Here is an 18,587-nt window from a genome sequence, read left to right as displayed (position 1 = left end):
ATGAGGAATCGCCTGGCGAGCACGGTGTCTGCACGTGAATTATTTAAACGTTCGCTTAACACGAAGTTTCATATGAAATGACAATTCTACGCCCGTATATGCGTGAAATATCACCACCGTCGTCATCGTTATCGCCGTATAGGAAACCGACTCTGACCGCGTAAACGTGTAATATTATATTTAGAATAAACTCGTTGCGAGATGTTATAAAATTATGAGGCTAAGGTTAGTAACGTTAGCGTAACGAAACATCGCGTCGATTCATTCGCGTTAATTTATTGCCGATTATCGCGTTAAATAGTTTGTGGAAAAGAGGAACTCGGATGTACCTTCGTTCACCTTTTTCAATGAAATATTTTTTCTACCAGTTCTCGATACGCCGCCAAATACCCTGTAAAATTTACAGTAACATCAGAGGTGTCGAATTGAGAGAAAGAAATAATTTCCATGTTTTTTTTTTTTTTTCTTTGCGCTGAAAACAGCCTTTCCGATGCCGTTAGAAATATAACACATATTGCATTGAATAGTTCGCGTAAAGACAAAACTCTTTTCTACTGGACTTGTTTTTCGTCAGACTTCGAACTTCCGTGATAAATTTAAAAAATCTGAACAAATTCACAGAGAGTAACTTCAAGTAGTACTACTGTACAACAAACTATCGAACAGATCCGAGATGACAAAAAAAAAAAAAAAATAAAGAAAAGTAGCCGAGTTGACGGGGAATGCCCTATATGTTTCCTTGTTATAATTCCTGAAACTGATAAACAACGATTTCGTCCGGTGAAACAACTCGCCGTTGTGACTATAGGTTTTGAATCGTATTGTACGTTGTTATACAGGACTCATTAATGAAACGTGTCACGATCAGACGTACCTACGGTACAAGAGGAAATTAAATCGCATTAGGGTGCAACCACCGTTATAAATAGAAACTTATTATTGTTAATTAATCCTTGAATTTATCGACAGAGTTAATAATGTATAACAGTAAAATACACTGTGGTTAAGCAGTGCGATTGAAACCTTGAGTATTAATTATTATACCAGAACGAGACGACTGCAGCAGGCGGCCGCGCAGAGTTGAATTAGGTATCTCGGTTATTATACTCTCCACCTATTTAATCCTTTAACGGCCAAGCATCATTCCCGTTGAAGAAAATCATTTTTCTCTATCAAAATGTTTGAACAATTACACTTGTGAAAAATAGATTTCTTTCAATTTTCACACCCAAAATCAAAAGTTTGTCAAATGAAATTATTCAGCGAACACATTCTTCGGAGTGCGTTACTATTTTTCAAATTATATCAGAATTTTTAAATTGAAATTGAAGAAAATATAGTTTTTTAAATAGCCGTTTCGTCGTTGTAGCAAATACGCTACAACGGCAGTCAAAACGGTTGACAGTTTTGCTTGTTTTGTTTTCTTTTCTCACACCGTAGAATTCTCATTACGTCAGTTATGCGAAAAAAACAATTAGAGAAGGAGTGAAAAAGAGAAAAAAAAATTAAGCGAGATGGTTTCGGCGACTGCGTTACCTAACGAGTTATAAATATAACGGAAGAACGCAAAATAAATAATTTACACAAAACCGTACAACTTGTTTCTCTCGGGAAATCCCCCCCCCCCCCCCCCGCAAACTCAACCTTGGCTCTGGTAATAATCGAAGAATTGGATTAATTAATGAAAGTGAAGCGTAGAACGATCGGAATGAATGAGAGAGGAGCATAAATCTTTGCTCGTATATACAAACACCAGTACGTGTAGTATACTGATTGGATTTCTTTTCCTGTCTTTATCTTTCGTTCGAAGATTACCGAGGAACTTGAGGTCAACAATATCGAGCAGTGAGAATAAAAGGGATAAACGTAATCGTCCGATGTGAGATTCTCACCTTCCACTGCAATCGTCATCGTCGTCGTCGTCGTTGTAGGGGGTGGAGGCGGCGGCGGCGGCGGCGGCGGCGGGTGATCACTAGACATTCTGTTCGTTCGAAAGTCCACTTCGCACTGCATTTAACATCCCTAACTCATCCATCCACCGGCACACTTTGTTTCTTTATCGTCGTCGCGTGTGTTCGCGGTTAGTTTCTGTACTATAAGACAAGGAAAAGTATAGAAATTCGAACGAAGACAACTAGTCGCGCTTTTCGCAACATCAACGTTGTTACTAAAATGAGAAAGAAGAAGAAGCGACGTTTGTAAGCGGTTTATGCCGGAGAGCGAAGGCGGATCGAAGAACGGGAAGATTATTTCAAAGATTCTTGAATAAAAACACTCGCGTTTTAACGTGAACATCGAAGCTCAGTTCCGATAAACTCAACGGTGGAGGAATGGCAGCCTGTGGATGATAAATGGTTCATTCTCAGCCTCGAATCGACTCGTTGTTAAAATACTGACGAATGAAACATCGTGTGCCTATAATTCTCTTTGCCAGAACATGGAACGCGGATCCTCCTGTACTTCCGAATCGATTAAATCGCTGAAATTATACTAGTTATGACTACGCGCTCCGACAATTATACCCACTCGTTTATATCGCGCACACTATGCTATTCGTATTATGTCCTAAACACGCGATAGCAAGTACGGGACTCGTTCGTTGGGTAAATTTATTTCGCGCGGAAATGAATCTGCACCTCGATTCCTCAGATTTGACGATAATTCTGGTGAAGCTGCGTTGGGTATAATATGTATGTACGTACGCGTAAAATACATCGGAACATTGACACGTCGGTCTATTAATAAATACGCGTGTGAACGCACCTATGGACCAAACCGTGGAAATGAAAATAGACACGCGATTCGTCGGTTCTTCCAATGATCGCTGGGTCTTTCCTGGCCTATTTCCGCACAAACCGGCTGCTGAGGGAACGGCAAAGATATACGCAAAACGCGTGCGTCTGCGTGTACTTGTGCATGATCAACTTTTCCGATTCACGTTTTAAATTCTGTAATACGATCTCCCGGATTGCCGTTCTTCGCAGGTTTTAAAAATGTGTACATCTTGATGCGATAACAAACTGGCAAACTTCTCGGATAAGGCTTTATATCTCCCCCCATCCCCCTACTCGCGCAGAAAGAAAAGGATAAAAATTCTGCCGCCGTACACCGAGTCCGAGGAACGATAATTGATCGATCAAATCAATGATATGTCGACGATTGTTTGTAAACAACGGCTTCTCCCGTGCGATCGATCGAGGAGAAAGAATGTCCGTATCAATGGAGGAGAGCGGGGAGGTTCGGTCGGTAAGGAAGAACGCCGGGCTCTGGGATAGCCGATGGTGTTACGTTAGGGGAACAGCGGACAAGTGCATCAAGGTCGCGGAGATTCGAGCCTGCACTCGAGTCTCTCTGAGATGTATACGTTAGATATGGCTACTTAGGAAGGAAGTTTTTAAGAAGCAAACGGTTGAAACAGGATATTATTACACGTGCGCTCGATATTACGACGACCGTAATGACGATCGAATAACTGATAACTACAGGTAATCAACGATGCATTACCTCGATGATAATCGAAGTGACCACGCGACTATGCTTAGGCTATTACACGTGTGTGTGTGTGTGTGTGTGTGTGTAAATAGGTGCGGCAGCTGACTGACAATGAACCGATCGAGATGTATATGTACGTATTTGCATAGATCGTACGCGTATGCGTGCGGCACGTGTATACAAGTCTATAAATAGAGAAAGGAGGGAAAAAAACAAGGGGCACAGGAAGTTGATCGCACAATCCGCCGTGCGGAGTTCCAACTATATACACTTGTCGAAAGAGAAGTAGCCGGTATTTCGATAATCGTCGTCTCGAGTTCCTTGCGTAAAAAACACGGTATTGCGATGGTACGAAAGTACGATGGAATTGTGTAACGAGAGGTTTACGATACGCGTTTTTGTATATCGTAAGCTGCGCGTCGGCCGAACCGAACGACGAGCGTGGAAGGAAATTTTTGACCTGTGACGTAGAGAGAGCGCAGGCTGCATTTATCGTCGGCATGCAACCGCGATGCATGGAATAAAATATACACGAGTGAGCGAGGAGCGTTGATAAGGAGTGCATTTATTATTATCATATTTGTGTTTACGCACCGCAAGCACAAATACAATCCGCCGCGACGATCCGAATGCAAACGAAGAACTGACGATGAACAACAACAAACCACCGTATAAAGTATAATGGATATTCAATCTATACCGGAGACGCGTAGGTGATGCGTGAAAACGAAACTGGACCGAGAAATTTTGTAATCTTCAATAAGCAGGCCGATATTAGAGGCTCGAATTCGCGGAGTTACGCTGGCGGAGAGTCGATTTGCAAAAAAGGAAGGAAGCGATTAAAAAAGTAAATAAAAGGGAGACGCGAGTACCTAGTCACGTTTTGAGGAAAGACTGCGTTACAGCCAGGAGTCTGGGATAAATTGGAGCGTCGTGATTGGTCCGCGGGCACCGTCTGCATTCCAATGACTGGTGCACATTCCTACGAAAGGGGGGCTGCCGGGTAATATGACGGGGGTTACGCCGTACGGCGGGAGATCGAGAACGAGAAGCAGAGCACGAGCAGCGCCGAGTTAACAAGTGTTAAAACACGAGCCGAGCGGCAGCCAGTGTCGCGGGTTAGTCAAAACAGCAACGCGAAACAAACGAGGATTAGGGATAGGATTCGGAGTAGAATGATCCGACCTCGCGGGCGAGGGGGAGGGGGGGGGGGGGTTGACGACACTTTGGAAGGGAGGAACGATCGCCGTTGACGCCGATTCGCTAAGCGGGGTGGAGAACAATAGAACGCGGCGATGGGTTGATCCGTGATCGTCCAAGAACGCAGTAAAAGACTTGAAACACTTGTACGCGGGCACGGAACCCCGGGGGGATCGCGAACCTGTCAATTTCGGCTGTTTCGACGGTTTCGACCTACCTCACTTAGCGACGAGCCGTAACCACGATACCGGAGTTTGTACACGATCACAAACTAGTTGTACACAGATCCAACTTGCTAATCACCAGCTTAACAGGTCCCACAAACAATATACAGAGGAATCATCCTCCGTCCCACTAAGCGAATCCTACGTAGGCATGTAGGTTGTACAACACAGGGACAGCGGGCACAAAAACAATGCGACCGCGATGCTACCTCGCTGCGGTTTCACAAACTACGCAGCAGTTCCATCTTCCCGTGGGATGTTTGACGGCGACGCGATCGTGAAAACTCGCGTGACGAACAACGGGGAGAGACGGGCGGCGCGCATGCGTGGTAATAAATAATACAGGCGGCTGGTTTCAGGGACGGGGAATTTACATTCTTTCACATTCTTTGCCCCCTATTCACTCCGTATACTTATCTCGATATCGGAGACGTTTTTTTCTAACCTGTAAACGTCGATCGCTCGCTTGACCTCAGCCGTATAATCGACGGGGTCGGTTTCAGCGCCGCCAACGGCTTGCAGTTGAACTTCGTACCCTGACATGTCGGAGTGGTAGTTAGTGGAATAAATTGAACGTAATATAAATTTTGTTGATAATATAAACCGATTAGTTGTCCAGAACCAACCGCAGTATGGTCAGTTTTTAAAACCGACAAGCTGTACGCTAATTCGTTTTTTTTTTATATTTACTTTAAATTCCTGCACGTGAGTATGGCGTAATGTCAGTTTTTAGTATTCATATTTATATGCAACAGTCTGCGTTTTGCCTGCAACACTTCATCCAGATAAACAAATTTATGTATGCGATCCTTTTGTTATTACGATGTACCCAGATCGCGAACAATTGTGAGTTCGGTGGCCTTTCGCTTCCTAAAGTATTCTACCTGATGACTAATCACTGTTCCATTCCATTTTCAAATATGCCTCGACAGTAACTAGTTATCGCAATATCGGTCATTTATATCGGTCATTTTTTCAAAGGCTCGCGTATCATAAATCACTTGACGGAATAATTTTTACACATGTCCACTGTCAATCACTGTCACTTACCTAAATGCTTCAATTTTCATTTCCATACAATACAAAAAGTCCGATCTTTATATTACAGAAAATGTCTTGGTTTTTTGGCAAAAAGAAGAAGGATTCACCTCCGGATACTCCCGAAGATGAGGACCCGTCTGCGGGTCAAGGAGACGGATTTACATTTGTAGAACGAAAAGAGGATCAGCAGCCAAGGCCAGGAATGATAGACGCCTTCAATGGCCCGCCAGGGCCCCTTTATCCGAATATCAACACTATCCCGCAATACCCACCATCGATGCCTGCGGCAGTGCCGCCGAACCAAAGTATAGAACCGATCCAAAATATACTCAACGGATTGCCTTTTAAATTATGCAAACAATTGGAGGACAATCTAAACGATGATATTGAAATAGACAAAAACAGAGTAAACGAAATTTTATCGTATATATTGAGAATAGAGAATGGCGATGATATCATATACGATTTTGCCCTTGAGAAAAGTGTCATTAATGAGATAGACAGCGCTGAATCGGGAATTTAATAAACCTCGTTTTCTACTGCTCTGTTAGGTGTAATAATGTGAACTGTTAATAAGAAATGCAAATTTACTGTAATATACTGACAGGCGTTGTGGTAGGTTATATTTTTCTGATAAAAAGTTAGTAGATGCCAGCCCCTGTATACAGTGGCAACTACAGGTAAACCCTCTATATTTTTCAAGTCGTGGATAAATAAGCAAAACATATTGAAAACACACATTCATGCTAATTTCCTAAGTAAACGATAATGTTACTACAGTTTTGGGTCTTTACAGTACGACATTTGGTGCAGACCTAATTTATGAATTTTATAATTCAAAATGTTATTATTGTACATTTACCTTATCCACATAATACCATGTTTGTCGAGCTTCAAATCTTAGGGGAAAGATGCCATGTTCATTTAGACGTTTGTACGTTGTTTTAATTAAAGGATCTAATTAAGTTAATTTTATATGCATAAATACTATCAAAATATAACATTATAACTGACAGGTAATACCAAATAACAAAAGGCAACTATGAGACTTGTGATACACCTTGTTTGAAAAAAAAATAATGGTGTAATTATGCTTGACATGTTTTGCCCTGAATCGCTCAAAATCTGAGAAATGTTTACCAACCTAGTGGGATTAACTGAATAGCATGAGCTATTGCCAATATTGGTTCAGAATTTTGTCAACTCGGTTAATTTGTATTTTTTTATTCAATCCAATATACAAATATTAATTAGTTTTGTTCACAGAATTATTGAAACTGCCCAATTTTCTTATTTGCATTTGGGTAAGAATTGAGAGTATCGTGCAACGATTAGATAAAGAATAAATAATAATTTATGTACAATTCATAACTACAGGCCATATCTGTATAATCAAATAAAAAATTCACAATTACGGAATCAGTCCATGAGTATTATTCCGTTAATACATACCCCTAATTACATTTACACAAACATACAGAAACTGATGATTATTGTAACAAGAATGACGAATGGCAGCCAAGTCTTCACAAATGCGTAAAAACTGTAATATTTTATATCTTTTAATGATACCATGTTAGCCAAAATTTGAGTAACTTTGATTTTTTAAATTTTATAGCTGACAATGAATGTTCATTGATTTTTTCAACGAATTTTGAGAGATGTAAAGAGACAAATCAATCTTACCTGACATACTTCCCGTGAAGAAGCATGAGGAATGCTAGTTTTACCATATTCCATTGTCTCGAATCATTGTAGGACATCAAGTTTAACGCAGTCGCGACATGAGAATGGCAGTTATCACAGCAAAGGTTGTGCTGAAGTAAATAATAAGTATAAATTTGGTCTGCTTGTTAAATTTCTCTAAATGTGATCTATCGTAAAATCCACAAAAAGTCTTGACTCACCATTCGTGTTTTATAAATGTCGCTGGCTTCACACACAGCTGTATCCCAACCCTGAACGCCACCTTTCGCGTTATTGTAATTTAGCTGCCAATATTTTGTTGGTTTCCCAAATGCCATGTTATCCTCTGAAACGTAATATGGACCAGCGAAATCTCTTATGATTCCTGTCGAAGTGGCAATTCCCATGTGACCGATAACTGGAAAAAAGTAACTTAAAAAAAAAAAAAACTCGTCAGGAATATTTGTAATTATTAATATACATGTAATTAGGTATATTCCTTGCAGACTGCCATACCTATTTAGAGCACAGTTGTGTAAAATTAATTTGGTAGATTGATGCAAAGTGAGGTTATGTTATCTTGGCTACTCACGTCAATAGAGGTATAGGCGTCCAAACGATACAGAATGGGTATCTGGTTCTGGGGTGATCGACGACAAGATCCATCGTCGACGAGTCATTTGACACCGGTGATGACGGCTCAAATGAATCTTTCATAATTCACGCCTCACGAAACGCGAAGTATATGTCAATTGTTGTGCACGCCATTTGACAGCTAGTGTCACGGTGGCTTCAACACAACGACTATGAATATGATGCGACAACAGTTATGTTTTCAAAATTAGAAAGAATTGATTTTTTTCAATAAAATGCATCACCAATTACTCAAATCTCATTTTTCTTCCCTTCGGGAGTAACAACAACAGATGCACGTTACTGCAAAGGTCAAGTGCGTCACTTACCGATACTCAACTTTCATCGTGTTACATAGAGCTTTATTTCGCGCCATCCGCAATTGATTCGCTGTGTTCCCACCCGCCAGAAATTGAGAAACTACGGCCAATTTGAACCGTTTAGGAGTCGCAGAATTTGCTAGTGAATCATGATCAAGAAACGTATCAACGGACAGCTAGTTTCCCAGCACATCGGTGATCAGATCATCTTACTTGGGTCCATTAACAAGGTGAGAAAAGAATCATAATCCTATCGAGGTTATGTTATGGTAGGCGGCTGATGTCAAATTTACGTTTACGTAGTTTCACATGATACTACGCCTCGCCTTTTCTTACCTCGATTTTTGTCAACAATTTGGTATCTCTTATTTCAGATAAATCCTAGCGGAACAAGTATGGAGTTAAAAACCAGTGACAATATGATTATCACAGTTTCTCTTTCGGAACCCATCGACAGCCACCTAGAAGGTTACATCGAAGTTCATGGTACTGTACAGTCTAAGTCATCCATCTCCTGTAGCAACTTCGTTCGCTTCCCAAATGAGATGACGGAAAAATTTGGTAAATTATCACAGATACATCATTTCTTAGAATCTACTCCTGATGTATGTCTATGCTATTGTATATGATTTTGCTTGACGTTATTTTATCTTTTGGCATTGAAAAAGTACAATGGAAATTCTCTAGTTGTTCATAACTTGAAAAAAAGAATATAAGTTGAAATTTTTTCAGACTCGGAACAGTACAATGACCTCATCTTACTCTCCAATACATTGGGTAGCAACAAATGGAAAATGTCTGAAACGAATACCATTTTATGAAATTTTAACTTTCTCACGCCCTACTAATATAAATTTTCTTTTTCGCTGTCAAGTATATCACCTTCAACACATTCGAATATTCTGACTTTTTTCAGTATACTTCGCTGAAGTTGAAGCTCAATCTTTAAGGCTTAGAAATGTTCTAAATGATAATTAAGTGAAAGAAATAAGTATAATTGGTGAACGAAATACTATTAAATAATCGTTTATTACAATTTAAAATTATGGTAGAAAGATTATACAACCCCAACTCCGATCTTGCAAGATGCATCTAGTGAAAAGCATCTGCACGTACAAGATGTTACAGGGCATTCCGAATGCTCTCTGAAATATAATTTGTCTGTTTAGAGCAATGCAAAAAAAACTTTCTCTCTAAAATTCCACTCCATGCATTTTGTTCGATGTAATAAATGATTGGAACCACGTGTGCCACTCACCGATTTTGATGAATAAACTGATTTTTTCAATGTACAACAATTCAACTAAATTTACATTGTAAAAATTCACCTAAACCAGTGCGTGATGTGGTTGGCGTGTCCACCATGTCTGCACGTTTGACACCAAGTAAACCAACTACTAAATTCCGTTAGTTTACTATCCTCCTCCCCTCTATTTGGTGTGGTCCCTCCTGTTTGTAAACCACTGGCTGTACCCATGTGCATGAGACAGATCGCACAGCGGGGTAGAGGTTTGCGACAGCTAGGACACGAAGACATCTACAAAGAAATCACAAGCCACGTTGGTTTTTGCAAGAAATTTACGGGGATTACACAAACACCGAAATTGTGAACTAAACTTTTACCTTCAATTTGTTGGACGTACTCCCAAGCCTGGCAAATGGTCCTCTAGCTCTGCTTAACCCCTGCATATAAGCCGAAATACTTTTGCCACAGAAATTGCAAGATATGTATACTTGTTGTGGAGGTTTCTCATTCGTTGAAGTTCGCATCGCTATATCAAAATGTGCTCTTTGATTCCACATTTTCCAAGCATCCAAAAGCGTTCTATAGCTGCAGAACAGTTGATTCTGGTTAGGCGATTCATTATTCTCTAACAAAAAGTCGTATTTTCTTCGTGTTACTAACTACAAGATAGACTACCTTGCAATCCAAACTTGAACTTGATTGTCCTGAAGCAATTTCGGTGACAGAGCTCGAATGGCGATTAGGCTGCAACTTTGGACATCACCAGTGATTTCTAAGTACCTATTTAGTAACTGTATCCCGTCTGAACTAGCCCCTGAAGTGGCACATACAGTTCAAAGCATTTTAAATTTAGTTTTTTGAAATTAATTTTCAACACTCGTTTAATTACTAACCAGTAATCAGAATCCCGGCTAAGTTACCGTCATCAGTTAATTTTTGAGTCAATTTTTTGAAATATTCATGTAATTTACTATCAGATAGAAACATGAGCGCAAATGCCACTCTATCCTCAACAGCCATTCCATTCTCATTCTGAAAACATAGATTAGTGACGATTATTACAGACGAATGAAACTTTTCCACATCTATCCATTTCATTTTTGCAGTGAGAAATATTCAGTAATTCATCATAAAAGATTCTACGGTCATCTAACAAATAAATCGTAAAAATTACTTTACTCACCAAAACATTTTCATACGAATCATTGTCAGCAGTGAGGAATGCAAATGTTGCTCTGAGATATGGGTCAGTTAATTGAGATCTAGATTTTAAGCAAAGCTCCCGCCACATACTATTTCTATCTTCAGAGAAGCCTGACAAAGCCATAGCAACGATATTTAAATTTGTTGCTAGTGACATTTTGTCCGCCCCTCTATTCAATATTTCTATGGCTTGCCTCAGTCCAAGATTGAAAACAGAGATGGCTGCAGCTCTAGGATAAGCTCCTTCCCTCTCTAGTCTTTCCAAAAATGCATTATTATAAGGCGCGTTCGTTTCTTTATCAAATCTCCAACCACACAATTGAAGTGCTTTATCTCGGTCAGGTGACCTGTGATAAACATTTATTTTTGGCAAATCAAAGATACTTATTGTTAGCATAATAGAGGATATTGTTCGATGAATCATTTCGTTGATAAAGAATATTTTTGTTTTTGTACTTCATAAGCTTAAAGTGTATCGAGCAAACACATAATTCATATTTTCGGAATTATGACACCTGGTTTTTCTTTACCTGTATATTTTAGCACTGTGATTTGACCCAATGTCAGCCCACAGTCGAAGCACTAATTCAGACTTAATGAAACCGTTAGTAGAAGTCGGCTGTCCATCAAGTTTCAGAACAGTTCTATGGAGAGTTACAAAGTAATTATCAGAGCATCTAACAGTACGGCTATAAGCCAAAGAAAATATCAGTTTACCTGACACCTGGGTGCTTATTGTCTGGACTACATATTGTTCCATCTTCCACTAAAGAACGACTCAAATACAGCCATTGCCATAAATTTTTCAGGGTCTCATTTTCAGCTAGCTCTCCATTTTGCGATAGTTCGGCCTTAGTGAAAAATATAATTAATTATTACAATTTTAAATATATCAGAATTAATTCTCTTAAATCGTTCTATATGAAGATTTGTAGTTTTAACAAGTCCATGTTACAATCATCCTATACTAACCAGAAGGCCGTAGTCTCGCATGGCTCGACTTTTCGTTTGCAGTGAAATATCGTTCAAGGATTTGTATATGTTGTCGGTGCTATAAATGTATTTGAATGATTTTGAAGCATGGTTCCATGCTAGATATGACTTAGTTGACCAGTTGATAGTAATTCTTTCAAAAACAGTGTAGTCCGTCAAACCTGAAATATGCAAATAACTTAGGAATAGTAATGATGTATAATTATAAGCTGCATTAGTTCTAAATCGAGCATTACACCTAGCTTGAAAGAAAACGAAACTGTACAATAGACTTATATTTGCGACCATGTATGGAAAATTCGTCCCCTCGTACTCCATGGTAATACGTAAGAGATACGAAAACAAAAAAAAATCAACTGCACACACCTTGTTGCGATATAGCCAACAATCTATTCGCGTGAGTCGGATGCCATGAAAAACTTGTAGGACTAGACCATGGTGGGGCGACAGTTCTTTCTAAAGCGCCTGGCTCTGTTTCCTCGCCGCCACCAAGCCCACAATGCTGTACATCGTGAAGATGCAAAGATCCTGTGTGGTCAATGATTAATGAAAATACATTTCACCATTAATGAACAAGTTGAACCACTTTGTTTCATTTAGCAATTTAAGTATGATAAATCTCACTGTACCAGAGTCTTTCTGCAGAGATCCCAGCAGGTTATGCCTTGAAGGACACCATAGTACTTTAGTCACTTGTCTGCTCTGCGGTAGGGTTAATATCGGTTTTTCAAAGTAACGAGTGTCCCATATAAGAATTTGATTTTCAATATGGGAAACTAAGTGATAATTGTTATGAGGATCTACTGACAAACTGTACACTGCTTTTGTTGGCGTTGAGTTCACTACCTTCACACAATCTAAACAGATGATTAATACAAAAAGATGTTTGAATCAACACAAATAAAAGGCAGAAGTTCCAATTATCCTTCATTGGCAATAAATTAATTAATAACCACCAGTACCATAATGTCTTACCTCGAAAATCAATAATCTTTAAATGTTTGTTATTGATTCCAACAACCAAACATCTTGGTTCGTTAAGGAACCAAGCGAGGGAATGTGCTGTTTCAGAGACTCCAGCCTCTGCTATAGGTCTGACAGATTCTGCCTGCATGTTACTGTGGTGATGCGATCCAGTTGGACTTTTCAGGACATCCCATAATAAAACGGAAGAATCCGTTCTGTGCTTATCCAAGCCACAAATTATTAAATTTGGGTCTACCGGATTCCATGCAACCGTATTGCATTGCCTTGCATGCCTCGGAGCTAGCAAAGTGATCACGGATATGATTAGAAGAAAAAAGCAAGCTAAAATATTATACCGTATAACTTAAAAAGAGAAGAAAATGAATACAACTTCCAGAACAATTATTGGTGAATTTCATTTACCAAGTTCCTTGCCAGTAAGTCCAAGAGAGTCGAATGCCGTTGGGCCAAAAGTAGTTAGTACAACTTTACCATTCGCTTGCCCAACTGCCAATAGAATGTCAGGCTCAGGTTGGGTGTAAATATCAATGCATTTAACATAGTGATGGTTTGTGTTCGTTGCCAATAAATGGGCGACTGTAGAGTCAGAGATCTTAATACCTGCAAATAATTCTTTTGTTAATAAAATATAAACACCCAACAAAGCGATATTCAAGAAATAACAACAATACGTGTTTTGTAATAGGCTTTGGGTCTCTACTCACAAGAAGGCCTGACACTATCTTTGATTTGGGTAACTTCGTATAAACATATTTCGGTGCCCCAAGTAATGAATTTATTTGGGTGTATCGATGACCACTGAACTTCTAACTTAACGCTACTCATTGTCAAATAATATTGTAGGTTAATTTAAAATCCGTGTACTACCAGGTCGTGTTGTTTACATTAGTAAAATATGTTTCTCCGATAATTAATGATGTAAAAACTAAACCTCTATCACCGGCGGAACATTTGTTTTCCGACAGTAAATTGTGGCGGCTATTGCACGTCCAAAATTGGTTCCATTATACGTTTGAACAATCCGATAAATAGCGTAAAAAAACAATCACAGTGAATCTACCGATTTCGGGACAACATAGCCTCAACGCAATTTGTTGCGCCGTATTTGTCCATTAGCGCATCCAAATAGCGATCTGCGCGTGCGCGAAACTATTTCGCAAGCGAAAAGTCGTTTTCGAAAAGTGATAATTCTGCTAGTGAAGAGCGGTGAAGAAAATTTGAATCAAATATTTTACTTCACCACAACATCTGAAAGTAGTTAACTGTGAGCATATTCTGTGGGATAATCAATAGCTTTGAATTTTGGGAAAGCACCGAAACTGAGTCGGTGACAGATCGAGTGACAGAAGCAGACGACTTTCAACACTCAGCAGCGCCATGTGTTGGCGCTTTAACGGCTCGATAAAGAACCAGCGCGTGACGGATCACGGATGCGAGCGTTCGATACGTCGGGCTTTGCGATTGACCGATTTTTGAAGGTAATTAATCATTTTTCTGTTGTTATTTTTGCAATCATACCCCCAAGAGATTCGCCGATTAAACCTGCATCCGTAAAATAACGGTACACTTTCATAAATTGGAAACATTGCCATATATGAAACACGAATATTGACTTCCTCTGGTAACTAGCACCCGACAGCGCGGCAACGCCTTTTGGTTATTCATCCTACGAATACGCCCTTAATCTTGATGTTTTATTGTGAGATCGAAGTAATTTCCAAGTCTGTACTAATTGGTGTTAAATGCGTAATAATGGTTTCAACAAATTTGATGCAGTAACTATTTTCAAACAACAATGTCACATTGTTACAACTAAACCTCATTACAATGTTTCATTTTTCCGTCAAGATTAAAGTCGATTAGATACGCGTATCAACAATGTATTATTTGTAAACTTTCTAATAGATGACCATTATTTAACAGTATGTCGTAATATCGTAGTTGTGGTTTGATTGTTTTTACATATATTCATAGTTAAATATTACACAATTGACAGCGATAAAATTGGTAAAATTTCCATTTACATCTCAGAGGAGAAGACAGGAAAATTTTCAGTGTCCTAATTAATCAACATTAAGAAAATTCCCATATTTTACATAAATGTAAAGTCTTTATTTATTAGTAGAAAAATTATCAAACACAACAACAATAATGAGTGTTGAGTGCATGCGAGAAACGTAAACATTTGTTCACCTTACTCCCATGGTTCCCATGCTGACAATAGGATTTCCATATCTTTCAGATCTCTATTATAGTAATGGAGGCGTAGTTCATGTAGCTTATAAAGTATTGAGTTTTTTCCTCCAGATAATGAGAAATTCTGTTCTACATGCGCGTAATCAATCAACAATTACATATTATTAAATGTGCAAATTTCAGTCATTTACATTCTGATATTAATATTTCAGATATAAATTCCACATACAAAAATGTCTAAAAAACCAGGCGCCACACAGGCCCTTCATAAGGTCATAATGGTAGGTAGCGGAGGTGTTGGAAAGTCCGCCCTGACTCTACAGTTCATGTACGACGAGGTATGTGGGTGATTTCTTCAGCCCCTTATCAGGCTATCATTCAAACTTTAATTAGATTTGAAGAAGTACAAGGTTCAGTTGATTTCAGTCATTTGGAACGAATGTATAACACTGTGTAATGTAAATAGGTTACTATTCAACTTAACAATCGAAAGAAACTGTTTTGTATCGATTTTTATAATGCCAAACATGAATACGTTGGCGGGAACTTTATCTGAAATGACATTTTTGAGAGTGTTGGTCAGCATAGAGTAACAAACACTTCGTTGCAGTCCTTTTCTGAATAACATGATAGTAGTACCAATCATGATAAGAAAACTTTCCATCCAGCAATGAACCCCAGCTTTCTGACGGCTGGGAAATAGTTTGGAATATTTTAAAGTAACAATCAAGTAGCTGTGGATATTGTTTACTTGATCTTTTAGGGTATAAATTTTGTTTTCACTTTCACTTTCCCATAATTTTGTGTTAAGAAAGGCCAAAAAAGGGTTGATAAATTTCTTTTAGACCTTATGATCCAATTTCCTCAAAATCATTGTGTGATTGTCAGTTGCTAATAACGAAGTTGAAACATAATCTATTTTTGTTATAGACTGCAAGTAATCAATAGTTTCACAGCACAAATGATCCTATCTTGTTGCACAATATAATTGTGGAACTCTTTATTTTGCATTTTTAGTCATTCATATCTACAACCATGTGTCATTTTAGTTTGTTGAAGATTACGAGCCAACAAAGGCTGATTCGTACAGGAAGACTGTTGTATTGGATGCGGAGGAAGTACAAATAGATATTTTAGACACAGCAGGTCAAGAAGATTATGCAGCTATTAGAGATAATTATTTCCGCAGTGGTGAAGGCTTTCTTTGCGTATTTTCTATAACAGAAGATGATAGTTTTCAGGCCACTCAGGAGTTTAGGTAAGAGTAAAAATATTAATATAACTCCTTAGTTGTGTTATTCAATATCAAGGAAAGGAAAATTTTCATCATATTTCTAAACAGTTAGAGTATAAATATATGGTTGATCGTAAGCTCGAAGGCAGCTGTCTCCTCGCTGTTGCTTGCCTCTTGACCCTTGTTTCTACATTTATGCCTTTCGAAATATTATTAGGGTATCTAATATCGTATGAAGACTCACTCTTGCTATCTCTATTATTATTCTGTTACTGCATGCAGCAGTGTCTTATCAAGTTAGAATAGAAAAAAAATTTGGTGTCAGATTACAACTGATTGATATTCAATGAACAATTTCCTCAACAGGGAACAAATTCTGAGAGTAAAAAATGACGATCACATTCCCTTTCTGCTGGTGGGAAACAAAAGCGATCTTCAAGAAAAACGAAAAGTCAATCTAGCCGAGGCACAAGCTAGATCGCAACAGTGGGGTGTTCCCTATGTTGAGACTAGTGCAAAAACAAGAGAAAACGTTGACAAGGTATGCTATAAACTTTTCCTGGTCAAGATATTGAGCTCTCGTAGCAAAATTTATGCGTAACCAACATACTTTATTCTTTTGGTCAGTTCTGTCAAGTAACTGGTAAAAATAATTTTTTTTTTTTTTTTTTTTAACATATAAAAGTGTAAACACAATTGCTGCAGATACTGCTTTCAGTGCCCTATTTATAGAACTAAGGCTTAAATTTGTATATGTTCACATTTTGCTGCGCACTCTTATTGTCAGCCAAGCAAATTTGTTTATATAAAATTTGCATGAATTTTGTGGCTTAATCATCTGCACTAAATAGATATGGACACGTTTGGTGGCATTTATATCAATGTAATCTAAATGTGTTCTACACGATTTGCAAACTTGAGAACTCTAGTATTCAAGTTTTCAGAAAGTTTTTTATTTGTGTTTTCATACAAAAGTCACAAACCAAATATCTACATCAATGAAACACTTCAGCAAAGTTATTGTTTAAATTGTATGACTGCATCTGCTTCATGCTTACAAGTCTTGAGACAGAGTATCTCTTGCGCATTTTCAGGTATTTTTCGACCTAATGCGCGAGATAAGGTCTCGCAAGATCGAAGATAAATCTGCAAGTAATGGCCGTGGAAAGGATCGTGCCAAGAGAAAGAAAAAGATGTGCATTATTCTATAGGTTGGCAATCTCCTCTCGCACTTTTATTCTCCTCATATGGTATTTTCATACTATAAACAGTGCATCAGTCTTCCCCTCTGCATAAACTTACCTACTCACAACTAAAATCTATTGGTACATGTATCGCAATCCAACTACAGCATACATGCTTATTTATTTTGGAAACGTTTTTTGAAACTTTCAAAAACTTACTATATAATATGATATAAAAGTTCAACATAATATTTCTGTAATGGTTCATACGCATAAAAATTTTGATGTTACCTTGTTGCGATGCCATATTGCTTACTTCCGTTTTTTTATTGAATTCAGCTCAACGTATCTTTCCATGTACTGATGCAAATGTAATAGTCTATTATTTAATGTCTGTAGCTGATTTGTAAATTTCTTTTACCTTTGTTAAATTTTTATTTAGTTTTGCTTAAAATTAATGTTCAAAAAGTACAGCTTTTGTAAATGGAATGCTTCTTAATGTTAGAAAGTTGAATTTAATAGCTGCTTAACTTTGATCCAAAGTGATAATATTATTTATTTACATGTGTCAAACTTTAATTCAAGCAACATAATTCTTAAATTTACCAACTTATCTGCCAGACAGAAATATCACCTGACTTTCAAATAATTCTTACCATTTAAATTACTTAAAACTTGTCTACACAATACCATTTTTGTTTGGTAGTTTATAAAATTGAAAGAATGATAATTCCAGGTATTCTTTGACCTAATGCGAGCAATAGCTGCACGCAAGGCTCAAGAAAATCAGGGTGAGGGGGGTGAACGGAAGAAGAAACCAAGTTGCTGCATATTACTTTAACATATTCAAAAACGATCATAATTTGAAATCATTGCTGCGTATCTCTTAGCGAGGTATAATAATATAAATAGCTCCTTTGTTCCATGGCATGAAGATATTTCACATTT

General features: G+C 38.2%; 6 protein-coding genes across 17 annotated transcripts in view; 3 read left to right on the top strand and 3 right to left on the bottom strand.

Moving 5' to 3' along the window:
• The window catches only part of LOC107216568 (histone deacetylase 4), a 106,313-nt gene extending 101,085 nt beyond the window's left edge, over positions 1-5,228 (bottom strand). For 6 of the 7 annotated variants that reach the window (XM_046731824.1, XM_046731825.1, XM_046731827.1 and 3 more), the window contains exons 1-2: positions 4,910-5,227; positions 1,893-2,093 (exon numbers count right to left, since the gene is read on the bottom strand). In XM_046731824.1, coding sequence (XP_046587780.1) covers positions 1,893-2,013 — 121 coding nt within the window. In that variant the 5' untranslated portion in view covers positions 2,014-2,093; positions 4,910-5,227. Of the gene's footprint in view, positions 1-1,892; positions 2,094-4,909 lie in introns of all 7 variants that reach the window. The other variant, XM_046731831.1, reaches the window with a different exon arrangement.
• LOC107220258 lies at positions 4,556-7,379 on the top strand. Of its 2 annotated transcripts, none has more exons than XM_015658782.2 (2): positions 4,556-4,610; positions 6,025-7,379. In XM_015658782.2, exon 2 carries the CDS (start codon positions 6,028-6,030, stop codon positions 6,478-6,480), a length of 453 nt encoding a protein of 150 aa, XP_015514268.2. In that variant the 5' UTR covers positions 4,556-4,610; positions 6,025-6,027; the 3' UTR covers positions 6,481-7,379. The 2 variants fall into 2 exon arrangements, with proteins under 2 accessions (XP_015514268.2, XP_046587800.1); XM_046731844.1 differs by lacking the exon at positions 4,556-4,610 and adding an exon at positions 5,651-5,762.
• Positions 6,598-8,544, bottom strand: LOC107220257 (transmembrane protein 222). Its single transcript, XM_015658780.2, has 4 exons — positions 8,236-8,544; positions 7,865-8,075; positions 7,644-7,774; positions 6,598-7,500 (listed from the first exon to the last, which is right to left on the bottom strand). The coding sequence occupies exons 1-4, from the start codon at positions 8,358-8,360 to the stop codon at positions 7,422-7,424; spliced, it is 546 nt and encodes a 181-aa protein (XP_015514266.1). The 5' UTR covers positions 8,361-8,544; the 3' UTR covers positions 6,598-7,421.
• Positions 8,545-8,605: 61 nt separating this feature from the next.
• Positions 8,606-9,888, top strand: LOC107220261 (replication protein A 14 kDa subunit). The gene is made up of 3 exons (XM_015658788.2): positions 8,606-8,826; positions 8,971-9,157; positions 9,329-9,888. The coding sequence occupies exons 1-3, from the start codon at positions 8,746-8,748 to the stop codon at positions 9,415-9,417; spliced, it is 357 nt and encodes a 118-aa protein (XP_015514274.1). The 5' UTR covers positions 8,606-8,745; the 3' UTR covers positions 9,418-9,888.
• Positions 9,470-14,220, bottom strand: LOC107220260 (GATOR complex protein MIOS). Its single transcript, XM_015658787.2, has 14 exons — positions 13,730-14,220; positions 13,428-13,625; positions 13,014-13,304; positions 12,668-12,895; positions 12,405-12,566; positions 12,018-12,199; positions 11,763-11,896; positions 11,576-11,689; positions 11,026-11,392; positions 10,736-10,874; positions 10,518-10,656; positions 10,220-10,427; positions 9,925-10,133; positions 9,470-9,741 (listed from the first exon to the last, which is right to left on the bottom strand). The coding sequence occupies exons 1-14, from the start codon at positions 13,848-13,850 to the stop codon at positions 9,654-9,656; spliced, it is 2,580 nt and encodes an 859-aa protein (XP_015514273.1). The 5' UTR covers positions 13,851-14,220; the 3' UTR covers positions 9,470-9,653.
• A 142-nt stretch (positions 14,221-14,362) lies between these two features.
• Positions 14,363-18,486, top strand: LOC107220263 (ras-related protein Ral-a). 5 transcript variants are annotated; one of them, XM_015658791.2, is made up of 6 exons: positions 14,365-14,503; positions 15,434-15,559; positions 16,271-16,479; positions 16,822-16,996; positions 17,550-17,666; positions 18,376-18,486. In XM_015658791.2, the coding sequence occupies exons 2-5, from the start codon at positions 15,455-15,457 to the stop codon at positions 17,664-17,666; spliced, it is 606 nt and encodes a 201-aa protein (XP_015514277.1). In that variant the 5' UTR covers positions 14,365-14,503; positions 15,434-15,454; the 3' UTR covers positions 18,376-18,486. The 5 variants fall into 5 exon arrangements, with proteins under 5 accessions (XP_046587798.1, XP_015514276.1, XP_015514277.1 ...); XM_046731840.1 differs by lacking the exon at positions 14,365-14,503 and adding an exon at positions 14,625-14,646; XM_046731841.1 differs by lacking the exon at positions 14,365-14,503 and adding an exon at positions 14,651-14,735.
• The last annotated feature ends 101 nt before the right edge of the window (positions 18,487-18,587 follow it).

Source organism: Neodiprion lecontei, chromosome 2 (assembly GCF_021901455.1).
Source record: "Neodiprion lecontei isolate iyNeoLeco1 chromosome 2, iyNeoLeco1.1, whole genome shotgun sequence".
Classification (NCBI taxonomy): Eukaryota; Metazoa; Arthropoda; class Insecta; order Hymenoptera; family Diprionidae; genus Neodiprion; species Neodiprion lecontei.
Note: the sequence above shows the minus strand (reverse complement) of the source record. Positions and strands in the feature narration are given on the sequence as shown.